Consider the following 12,490-nt stretch of genomic DNA (forward strand, 5'->3'; position numbering starts at 1 on the left):
ACATGACCATCCCTCTGAAATGTGACAACTGTTGTTTATAGGTTGGTTTAACTACAGACTATCCTGGATACAATGAAGTTTTTGGATCAGGATTACATTCTCCAATTGAACCCTACATTATTGTATCTGAGAGACTGACAATGAAAAATTTACTTACCTTATAGTAACTGATGCTCTTCAAGCTGTGTTGTCTATATGCATTCCACTCTTAGTACTGCATGCCCCTCATGCCAGAGATCAGAACTTTTCCCCCCTATTCCTCCTCACTGCACTAAACTGACCTTGCACGCTCCCATTCCTGCTCTCTGAGGACATGAAGAGGTGGGGCATATAGGGAGGATCTGACATCAATGCATAATTTCACCCACTCTACATGCAGAAGTAATCACTACTCAAAACACTGTTTTCATGGAGAGAAGACTTAATGGGTGGGTAGCTAAAAACTCAAACGGTATTTTCACTAAACTTGACAACACAATATTCAGATCGCATGGAGCAGGTGGAAAGCACTTAAAGTAGATGCATAAGGAATCTTTTTTAAATAGGAGGAGAAAATATATTAAATCAATCAAGCTTAGGATGAGAGACAGAGATTGAAGCTAAAAATACTTTAATGGACCTAACTGATAACCCAGAGGATTTTAAGGATAAAATGTAATTAAAATGAAAGGAATGTCAGCCTGGAAAGGGGACATAGCATGATCCTGGGACCAAGAATCAAATCTTTTCCAGTTAGAGCTGTAAGTGGAAAGGTTTTTATCATTTGAGAATTGGATCTCAGTTTCATTCAAGCAGCCATCATCCAGGCTGTCAGATGTAGGAAGGACAAGTCCAGATGAAGACTCTTCCTGCTGTTCTGCAATATCAAGTTGGGAATGAGAGGAAGCGTGATGGCTGGTCGTATCAACAACCTGACCAGTTCTGGAAAGCAGTATTCTCTGTGCCATACTGATGCAATGAGAATCATAGAAGCTGAGTTCTGTCTGAGCTTCATTAAAGTTCTTGGAATCAGTGGAATTGATAGATAAGCATAATGAAGGCCTGTAGATCATGAACGCATCAGTTATAGAGCCTGGACTGACCTCTACCTTTTGTAGGCCTTGCTGGAGCCCTAGTGTGAACACTAACAGCAGGGGTGGCTCCAGGCACCAGCACGCCAAGCACGTGCCTGGGGCGGCAAGCCACCGGGGGTGCTCTGCCAGTCGCCGCAAGGGCGGCAGGCAGGCTGCCTTCGGCGGCATGCCTGCGGAGGGTGGCTTCGGCAGACCTCCCGCAGGTGTGCCGCCAAATCCGCGGGACCAGAGACCTCCCGCAGGCAAGCCACTGAAGGCAGCCTGCCTGCCGTGCTTGGGGCGGCAAAATACCTAGAGCCGCCCCTGACTAACAGTGTGAACCAAATGCTATGAACCAGAGTAGGCCTGGCTTTGGCAAAATAAGAACACACCAGGTATTAGCTACCACCAGGTAAGTACATTCCTGACCAGAGAGGATGGTACAAAAAACACACAGATCTCTCAAGTAATGAGGTAAACACATACTTAAGAGATGGTATGGGAAGACACCAACTGCAGGATAATGGATGAGGATGTTTTGTTCGAACTAGCAGGTATAAGGAGAAGGGTGGTAATTAACAAGGTCTGGAGTGTGATACCTAACTTGTTTGTATCAATGTATAAAAGGAGAAGTTATAGGAGTCGTACCCGACAAAGGGAGAGCATGCTGAGTGGGTACCTGGTCATGGGCATCCATGTGTTAGTGTACCCGTAGCTCCTATGGGGCACTAGTACTGTGCTTTGTCAACAATAAACCTGGCCAAGCACCTTTGCCACCGAACCTAGCCTGTGGTCTTTCTTATGAATAACGTCGAGGTCTGCTGAATCACTAAGCTGTGTTCTCTGCTAGTGCAGCTGACATCAAAGCTCCCAGACAAGCAGCACTGGCAGCAGTAACAACATAGCAGCCTTAACAACTCTCCTCGGCACCTATGGCATCCTTGAGCAATACTGCTGACACTTTTCACTGAGCTGTGGGTCAAGCAAATTCACACGATGGTGGCCCCATTTCTGTAATATGGCAAGAGAAACAACTCTCTTCAGCGATCATTTGTGATTTAAGGCAAACCGCTTGCTTAGCAGATCTGCATAAATATTCAGCAAAACTCAGTAGATTAACCTCGTTCAGGAAGATGTGATAGGGTATACACCACTCTCAAAGAACTGAGCTTCTTCACATAAAGGTGTTGATCTAGTCCTCCCCATCCCTTCCCCACCCACGTCTGTTTACATAAAACTTTGAAGACACAAGGTGAGTGAGATACTGTATTTTATTGGACCAACTTCTCTTGGTAAGACAGACAAGCTTTTGAGCTTACAGGTCAGGGAAAGGTACTCAGATCATCACAGCTAAACACAAGGTAGAACAGATAGTTTAGCATAAGGAATTACAAACACCACAAACAAGAATTTAAATGTCATAGGCTTGGGAGAGGAAACTGTTCTTCCTACTACAGCAGAATGGAATGCCAAATGATGCGGAGCGAACCCATAAAGTCCTTTTCCCTTTACATGCAGCAGGTAATTAAGAATAAACTATGCAAACCTGTAAATAAGAGGTACCTTTCTGCTGGGACCACACAAAGAATCTTCTCTCTTTCTTGAGGGCAGAACATCTGGTGGATGGCATCCTGCTATTTAAGAGAACATTCAAGGGAACAGCCTGAGAGAGTTAAACACTGAGCATCCAAGAAGTCAGATGTAGGCTGACAGACAGTGTTGGAATGCAGCATCTGGCTGTGGTTCTATGAAACTATGCTTGAGACCAGAGGGAGAGCCATGGGATCTTGAACTGAGAGAGTCAAAAAGTCCAAGAACAAATGCTGTTGGGGACAGGCTGGTGCTATGAAAGTTGGAATGATGTGATCCTGTCTGTGTTTACACAAAACTCTAGATACCATAGGGCTGGGCAAAAGGAGTATAGAGGTTTCCCTTTCCAGGACAGTAGGAGGGTGTCTGGCAAAGACTCCAGTCCGTAACCTGCTCTTGAGCTGTTCAGATGACCCTGTTCTGTCCGGTAGCAAGGTGGTCTATTTCTGGCATTCCCCAAGTCTGAAAAAATGGACTTTGCTGTATCTGCTTTGAGGGACCATTTGTGATCCCTGCTGAACATCTGCTAAGATGATCCACCAGACAGTTTTGGACCTTTGGGAAGTGAGATGCTTTGAATGTAATTTTGTTCTTGATGCAGAAACTCAGAAGGTCTCTTGGCAAATAAGATCTGATAGGGCGCCTCCCTGCCTGTTCAAATAGAACATAGCAGCAGTGTTGTCTGCGAACACCAGTACAGCACATCCTCTGATGTGGGGCAAGAATATTCAACATGCCAGGAGGATTGCTCAAAACTCCCAGACACTGATGTGGAAAGAGAGATCTTGCTCCAAACATAGCCCCTGAATCTGTAGGTCCCATAAGTGATAGTCCCATCCAAAGGAGGAGGCATCTGTGACCAGGGTCATGGAAGGCAGAGTTAAGGAAAAGGGAACTCCTTTGAATATATTGGCAGGGTCCATCCACCAATCCAGGGACAAGACACTTGCAGGTATGTGAGTGCAGTGGATGACGAAAGGGAGAGTAGGCTGACTTCAACCACTTCTGTGTGACTCTGAGGTAAAGTGTGGCATGCTGAGTCACATACATACAAGCTACCATGTGACCCAGAAGTCTCAGGTAATTCCTCACTGTCATATGAAGGTACACTTGAAGTCCTGGGGCCAGTTTTGTTCAACATCTTTATTAATGATCTGGATGATGGGATGGATTGCACCCTCAGCAAGTTCACAGATGACACTAAGATGTGGGGAGAAGTAGATATGCTGGAGGGTAGGGATAGGGTCCAGAGTGACCTAGACAAATTGGAGGATTGGGCCAAAGGAAATCTGATGAGGTTCAACAAGGACAAGTGCAGAGTCCTGCACTTAGGACGAAAGACAAAGCCCTGGCTGGGATGATTTAGTTGGTGTTTGTCCTGCTTTCAACAGGGGATTGGACTAGATGACCTCCTGAGGTCTCTTCCAACCCTAATATTCTATGATTCTAATATTTAAGTGGTGCTCTGTAATTGTAAAAGTATTTGCTCTGAAACTGTTAACTCCCCCAGTCAGGTAACAAACATCGCCCAAGTGTGAAATACTAATTTGCCACAGTAAATGTTATGTTCAACAAAAGAAGGCCCATAGACACCAGACAAGCCATTGTGGAACATCAGAGGAAAAAAATACTTTGTTGATTGCTTGCCCCACACCCATAGAGAGATGTGTAGGCGGAATTGGCCCTTCAGCTTGGACTCTTGGGGAAGGGAATAAAAATCCCTGCCAAAAAGAAACTAGATCTCTATGTTGCTTGGACTCTGAGGGGAAAATCTTGCTAAGCAGAAACAAGGGATCCCAGCGCTTGGCCTGTGTTAGCTCTGAAGGACATAATTATCAGAGGGGTAGCCGTGTTAGTCTGTATCCACTCCTCATTGTTTTTCTAAAGGACACAGAGAGCTTGCTTATTATAGAAACTTCTACCACCTTCTGGAAACCTAAGACTGTAACTCATTTGTGTGTGTGTTTACCTGCTTTTACCTTGTAAATAAATTTCCTATTTCCTTTTCCTAGTTAACAAATCTTTAGTTAATTTATTATAGGAATGGCTACAAGCGTTGTCGTTGGTGTAGGATCTAAGGTGCAATTGACATGGGGTAAGTGACTGGTCCTTTGGGACTGGGAGTAACCCAAATATTATTGTGATTCTTGGTGTACAGGACAATCTATCACAAAGGCAAGCTTGCCTAGGTGGCAAGGACTGTCTGTGACTTCATGGTTAGGCTGTTATAGTGCCTGATTTCACACTTGGTTGATGAAATCTAATTACAGTAGATGCTCATTAGTAACACATCAGTGGTCCTTGCTTCTAGCTGTTGCTGTTATGGGGGGCGGGGTTTGACAATTAACAGCAGGGAAAATGTTCCCAGGGAAATGTTGCTCATAAGCAGTGGTTGCTCTTACAAGGTGTTGCTGCAAACAAGCATCAACTGTATAGAACTCACAACCTATTTGGGGTTTGTGCCCTGCATCTTAACAGTCTGCCCTGAGGTTGTTGCTCATGCTCATGAGTCACTGCAGTCAGCTTGACAACCTCTTCTGGGGAAGATGATAAATTTTTCAGCCATGGTGCTAGAGTATCCACCTGTTCTGATATCTGTTGAACCTCTGTACCAGAAGGACCAGATACCGGAAGTATAAGATTCCCCCACTTGCTAGGTACTCGGATTGGTACTGGGTAGAGTATGATGCCTTGAAGGAGACTTAGCAGTATGGGGTTTAGGAAATGAAGATCTAGAGCCTGGAGGAACCACCCTCCCTTCCCAAGAATTCCAAAAAGGCCATTGTTGGACCTGATATTGAACCAGGGCAAAAGCTCAACACATCCTATCCCTGGACCTGCTCCTGTAAGAATACTGGTACCAAGAACTCAACCTTCACAAGGAAGAACAAGGAGAAGCTTGAGATCTTCTGAAATGGGACCTTGATGTGAAACATCTCACCTCCAACACTGAGGAGGAGTAAGAATGGTCCAAAGGACAAGGTGGTGCAGTACCAGGACCTGGACAGATGAAAAGGAGACGGTACCGGGGTAAGCATCAGTGGTTTTGAACCTTAAGATAATGTACATCTGCCCTGCTGCACAGTTGAGCTTTTGGCTATTATCACTACTGACAAGTTCACAGTCCCTGATGGCCCTAAGTATGTCAATGTCAAGAATGATATAGGTGCTGGGGCTTGATTTGTGGGAATAGTTGGTCCTGGACTCTCATCTTGCAGCAAAGGTGAGGCGGGCACCAGGAGGCAAAGGAGGTCCTTGGCCACTGCGTACTCCTCAGGCATTGTTGAGACCAAAAAGAGTGGGATGCACCGAAGCCAAAGTCAATGCCTTAGAAGGTCCTGGCAATGGAACTAGTCTTGACTGTACCAAATGTGGTGCCAGAGTCAACTAACTCTACATTGCTAGTCAACGTATGCAGTACCAGGGAGCGACTAGCTAGGGATGGCTTAGCTCTCACCTCAGTGCCCGTCTTTTTCCTAGCCCTTGAGGATGAAGAGGGCTTCTTCTGGCTAGAAGAATGTAAGGTGTCTGTTCTACGCTGCCATTTGTGTGGTACCGGATAAGGAGAATGGCAGCTTCTCTTCAGCTCCCTCTGGCAAGGGGATCCTCTTGAGTCTGGTGCTGCATTCTGGGATGGAGTAGAGTCTGAACCCCCATATAACAAGCAGTTGGATTATGAGGGAGGATGCAAAGCAGATTTCATAAGGATGTGCCAAAGTCCTACCTCCCTAAACTGCTTAGCCCTGATCTTAAACCACCTGCAGACAGGGCACCTATGGCTCATGTGTCCTTCTCCAAACATTTTCAGCAATGAGAGTGAGGATCACTGACTGGCATAAATATGTTACAGCCAGAACAGCGCTTAAACCACAGGCACTTAGGCATGCTCCGGTACTGAGCTTAAAAGCTTGAACAACAAATGAAAATGAGCAAAACATTTTTGAAAAACAAGTACCACTAACAATAACTACACTAAAAAACTCAACCAACTATATACAACAATAATTTTACAAAAAACTTTCTCTGAAAAGAGAAAAGAGAAAGAGTGTGACAAGCACGCACACAATCTGACTACTGACCACAGGTAGCGAGAAGGAACTGAGGGGTATCGGAACGACTATCCTTTATACCTTTGGACAGCAGGATGAGAGACGGTGGAGGGCACATGCTAGGGGAAAAAAATCTCCAGATTTGGAGCACTGGCACACACAATCCTGAAGTGGAAGGGAATGGACATGTGCAAGCACTCGAAGAAGAACTTGACATTTTCTTTAATGTAGCTGTAATCCTTATTGGGTTAGCCATGAAGTTTGATCTGGGTCCAGTAACCTTTCATTTATGGGCATGGGTATTCTGTCAGGCGCAGAAGAAAGTAAAACAACTAAAAGCTTATGAAATTTATCAGAAATCAGCTCCACTGGTATTTCCACAGCTGCAGCAATCCTCTTTTAAGAGCTCAGAAAGATCTGTAATCATCTAGAGGTGAGGAAGATGGTGCTGTTGCCTCTTGATGAAGAGAAAATGACAAAATATTTGCAGGAGGTTGCTCTGACTGAATCGGAAGAGCTCTGTGTTGCTTGAAAGCTTGTCTCTCTCACCAACAGAAGTTGGTCAAATAAAAGATATTACCTCACCCATCTTGTCTCGCTAACATCCTGGGACCGACAACTACAACTACACTGCATAATGACTGACCCCCTAATTCTTCCTTGGAGGAAACCTGCTGATGTAGCATAGGAGATGTAGGAGGTTGCTCATCCAGGATGCCCAATTTCTGGTTGCTTGGGTGAGAAACCTTTGCCTTGAATGAGACAAAGATGGGGCCCTCTACCCCTGAGGAGGAGCCCAATGGTACTAGTAAGGCCACATCTGCTGTCCATAAAGGAACTGCTTGGCAGCCCAAGAAGGAGGAAACCAAGAAGCATGGGAAGGTTCATAATCTTATGAGTAGACTTCAGAGGTCTAGTTTTAGGATGAGCCTCTGGTGATTGATAGGCAGGTGTGTAAGGAGGAGATCCCTACAAACTTGGCTCAGAAGCTGATGAAGATAATTCATATTCTTCCAAACAAAGATAAGTAGACCTTTGAGGGGTTTTCATTAAGTGAGTACTAGATCAGGCAGTCAAATGTTTAATAAACAGTACCGGTGATTCACCCAGACATGGTATTGACAATGGATTGTCAGCATGAGCCAGTAAAGGTGATTCTCTTTGCCCAGATACTAATTAACCTGATTTGTGCATGGTAAAGAGATCTTTAGTAATTGGCACCAATGCTGAATATGTGGACTCTATTGGTACTGATGTATGTGGTACCAATGAGAAAGGAATCACGGAGAAAGAATCCTTGACCTTAGACGATTCCTGTGCACACAATACCAAATCCTTGTGTACCAACGAAGCACTTGTAGTAGAGGGTAATGTACTCTTCAGAGGTGATACTGAAACTTCACACTGATCTGAAGGCTCTCTCTTTAACAGTACCGAGCTTTTACAGATATACTTCAGGGCTTCAGAGGGCACTTTTGTATGCCTTGAAATTCCTTCCAAAGCCACAGACTGAGGTGATCTCACCTTCTTTTCCTTTGAAGACCTGGGGAATGAAATCAGCATCCTTTTTCAGTGTAAGATCCTTTAACTGCAGCAGGAGCACTACTTGGAGAAGGAACACTAGCAATAGACAGATCTGACTGACCAGGATCTGAGTCAAGTCTTGTGGATCTAACCAGGAGATAAATCCTGAGTTTAATCTCCTCGTTCTTCTGAGACCCTTTGTGGAAAGAACAACAGTAACACATTTACTAGGAATATGCCCCTCACCTAGACAGTAAAAACACTTTGTTTGAGTGTCGTTGTCCAGCACAGCAACATGACATGAAGGGCATGTTTTGAAACTGGGAGATTTAGGAGACAACATAGCTGCCTATCACCCACTACTTAACTAAATGTTAAAACTATCTTAAAATACTAATTCTAAAATACTAAGAAAAATCAATCTAAAACTAATTAACTAAATGCTACCTGAGTTTAAAACAGAAATAAGGCACCACTAAAGTCTTCCTTCTCCAGCCTAAGGCTGCAGTTGAAGGAAATGAGTGGCGGTTTGTCTCCTCCACACCTTTATGCCTGGAGGTGGGTGGGAGAGAGTGAGGACATTCAATGAGCATGTGGGGACTAACAGCAGATTGCTAACTAGGAAAAAGCACCAATCTCTGGCACTAGGGGGCACACAATACCAAGAATGGAAGATGTACAACGTCACTCAATGAAGAACCATCCCATAGAGGTTTGCTTGCAGGTTCAAGTTTATGAACTCATCTCTGCAAGGGGACACACTCCAACTCCCGAGCCCAGTGTCCCGCAAAGACTGAGGCAGTAGGAGTCACCAGGACCAAGAGGTAGTGGAAGGAAGCCATCAAACCCCAACCTGAAGTTGGAAATGGTACCTAGGGATCCCAGGGCTCAGAGAGTGGGCAGATATCAGGCTAGGGACACTCCATCATAGTTCAGAGATTTCCCTGAATTGCAAATTTTTGTTCTTCAGAGTCAAGACCTCACATCTCAAGACAAGGCGCCATCCAACACAGGTTCAAGGTTCACTACAATAGGTTTGCACAAGGGTAGGCCTGAACTCTTTGAGTCCTAGTTAGGGAAGTTGTTAGTATATTTTCCTGCCCATTCTTTTTGTCATTACCTGTACTAGGCAAATAGAGAATAAAATTCCCCTGAGAGCTCAGTGGAAAGTCCATGTACTTACAGGCTGCTCTTCCGAATTCAGAGTCAGTGAAAAAGGCACAGACACCTCATAATGGAGCTTCCTAAACTGATTACCATCAAACTGATATCTCTTCAAATTGAGAACAAGAATCTGGGGTAGAGTTTCAAAGTAGTAGCGCTGAAAGAGGTAGCAAAGCAGCACATTACATACTATATTATCATCTCCATTCTAAAAATTTCTTTTTGTAGACAGATCATTGCAATAAAATATAGATTTATTAAAAAAAATCAATTTCCCTCTTTTTACATACATCTTTCAAGTCTGAGCAGCGCCGCTCAGCGCTGCGTACAACAGAACATTCTAAACAATCCTTGCTTACCGATGTGGCTTTTTGTTTGCTTCTACATGTTTCACAGTAGAACTTCTCATCACCAGTAAATTCATTTACTTTCTGTACAGCATCCAAAGCATTATGCTACAAAGACACAGAAATTACAATTTGATATATACATTATTATGACTGAAAGAGAAAAGTAAATTTAACGGCATGGATCATAACTCACAGGGCACTGAAGGGACAGCATTATAGTAACCAGTATTTGAACTGCTTTTTTTCCTCTATGAAGAAGTACATCAACTTTGCTAACAAATGAGTTTTTTCCCCAGACAATTTTTTACTACATAGAGTGAACCTAGTCAGGAAACAGCATATTCAGGAAAACACTTAAGCAGGTGCTTAATGTTAACCACATTCTCAGTGCTCCTTGACTTTAATGGGACTTTAGCATATTATAGATATATTTATTTTACACTCAAACATATGCGTAAGTTCTTATGTGAACAGGGATTCACCTTAATTTTTTACCTTAATTTTGGTTTTGTTTTGAATTGGGGCTGTAGAGCAGCCGAACAGCAGCTCTGAGCTGCAACAGGGCTCTGGCTGTCCCTGAGAACTGGCACCCAAACACCCTCCAAAAAACTCTCTCCTACGCCACACAGACCTCTGGCAGAGAATTTACCGTGGCTTTATTTTTCTTTTCAAATGTACATTTTAATTATGACTACAACTTCCTTTGAAAGTTTTTTTATCTCATCAAAGCAACAGAGAAGAATTCAATAACCTCCGTTTAAGCAACTGCAGTTTTTTAGTTAGTTACGGGGCACCGGGCATTGCCCCAATTCTGCAAAGACTTAGAGCTTCCCTACACTTTCAGCACTAAACCGCTGTAGAGTTTAGTGACGATGCTACCTACGTTGATCAGAGAGCTTCTCCCATCAGCCTAGGTACTCCACCATCCCAAGAGGTAATAGCTATGTCAGTTGGGGAAGCCATCCTGTCAACATAGCACGTCTACTCCTGGGGTAAGTCAGCAGAACGTCAATCAAAGGTGTTGATTTTCCACCCTCCTGAGCAATGTACTTATACCTACCAAAGTTTGTAGGGTAGACCAAGCTTTACACACATGCTTAACTTTCAGAATGTGTTACACTCAATATGACTATTCTCATGCTTAAAGTTATGCACGTGCCCAAGTCATTGCAGGATCAGAGCCCATACCATGCGCCTTTTACACCAGTATATAAGGTGAGAATATGTGTTTCAAGTATGAGTGAAGTTTTACAGTGAAAGAAAACTGCCCCATCACTCAAAGATGTACCATTACTTAGTTCACACAGGGCACAGGATTCATCTGGCAGCATAATCCTCCCTGGTGTACTGGTAACAAGCTATTCCTTACTACTTTCAACAGTAATTGAAAACTGTTAGCAGCCCTCACTGTATATTTAGAAATGTACCAGTATGTAAAACAAAAAGGAAACTGTCACAAGAATGAAAAGCTCATCATTTCACAAAAATGATATGTTCATTAACCCCAAACAATAGGACAAATCTGACCCAGATCCCTTTATAGCTCTGGAAGGTTTGAATGATCACACAACATCCAGACAAATGAGTTTTGGGTATTTTCTCCGACAAACCTCCCCGTTTTTTTGCCCATGAACAGAAATGTAATGGTTTCCTATTTAAGGTTTAACTGGAACCAACTGATCTGCTGTTGTAGGTCACCCAATCAATCCCAGGATATTTTCCTTACCACAGAATAAACTTCGCAATTAGAAGTGTACTGGTCAAGAGAGAGAGCAAGACTCAGGACAGGATTCTGCTGGATTCTAGCTTGCTGTCTGCATCCATGGCAAGTGATGGAATGGACCATTTTCACCTGGTATAGCTAGGGAAAGAGTGATTAGTTAGAAGTGTTTCCAACAATCCATAGAGATTTAATACTACAGGTAGCACACAGACACGTCTTTTATTGGGCGAGGAGTGATTGCTCAATCTCCATCTTCTCATTCACTTCCCCAGTAGTGTTTAAAGTTGCTTCAGTCTTTTATCGCCTGGAAGAGCAGACACAGCCCTAAACTGCTAAAAATAATCAATGCCACAAATCTAAGAGTGAGGAGTGTGATGCTGGCAAACTGGGTGCCAGCTCTTGCCAAGGCTTTTGACCTCAGCTGGGCACTGACAAAGTAATTGCTGGAAACCAGGCTGCTTCTCTTGCCTGTTAGCACAGTTACAATGGGTATTGAACTTATAACAATGTGTTTAGACTTTATGAAATGTTTGTAAGTTGTTGCATGCGTTAATCTCACATATGACATGCTATAAGGTATTTTAAGTTTTTGCTTTATATCAGTAAAAAATGTTTGCTCTGGACCTGTGAACCCATCAGGAGGGATTATCTGTCTCCTGTCCATCAAGAAGGCTATCAAAACTAAGGGCAGGTCTACACTTAACACATTGCATCGGTGCAGCTGCACCACCCTAGCGCTTTAATGAAGATGCTCTACACTGACGAGAGAGCGCTCTCCTGTCGGTGTAGTTAATCCACCTCCCCAAGCTCTCCCACCAACATAGCACTGTCTACAGTGGGTTAGATTGTTCGCTCAGGGGTGTGGATTGTTCGCTCAGGGGCGTGGATTTTTCACCCCCCCCCAAGTAACACAGTTATACTGATTTAGGTCTATAGTGTAGACCAGATCTAAATGGGCCATAATGGGAGATCATAATACAAAACTTTGTTAACTGCTTCTGCACACCCATGAAGAGGCTACATGCAAAGGGGCTCATC

At 43.7% G+C, this 12,490-nt stretch overlaps 1 protein-coding gene across 5 annotated transcripts in view; it reads right to left on the bottom strand.

Annotated features, from left to right (window-relative positions):
- Positions 1-12,490, bottom strand: part of LOC123368295 (ubiquitin carboxyl-terminal hydrolase 47-like) — a 93,116-nt gene that overhangs the window by 42,533 nt on the left and 38,093 nt on the right. For all 5 annotated transcript variants that reach the window (XM_045012967.1, XM_045012969.1, XM_045012971.1 and 2 more), the window contains 3 exons: positions 11,456-11,590; positions 9,739-9,834; positions 9,399-9,536 (listed from right to left, as the gene is read on the bottom strand). In XM_045012967.1, the coding sequence (XP_044868902.1) occupies positions 9,399-9,536; positions 9,739-9,834; positions 11,456-11,590 (369 nt within the window). The remainder of the gene's footprint in view (positions 1-9,398; positions 9,537-9,738; positions 9,835-11,455; positions 11,591-12,490) is intronic.

The sequence above is a fragment of the Mauremys mutica genome, chromosome 4, assembly GCF_020497125.1.
Source record: "Mauremys mutica isolate MM-2020 ecotype Southern chromosome 4, ASM2049712v1, whole genome shotgun sequence".
Taxonomy (NCBI): domain Eukaryota; kingdom Metazoa; phylum Chordata; order Testudines; family Geoemydidae; genus Mauremys; species Mauremys mutica.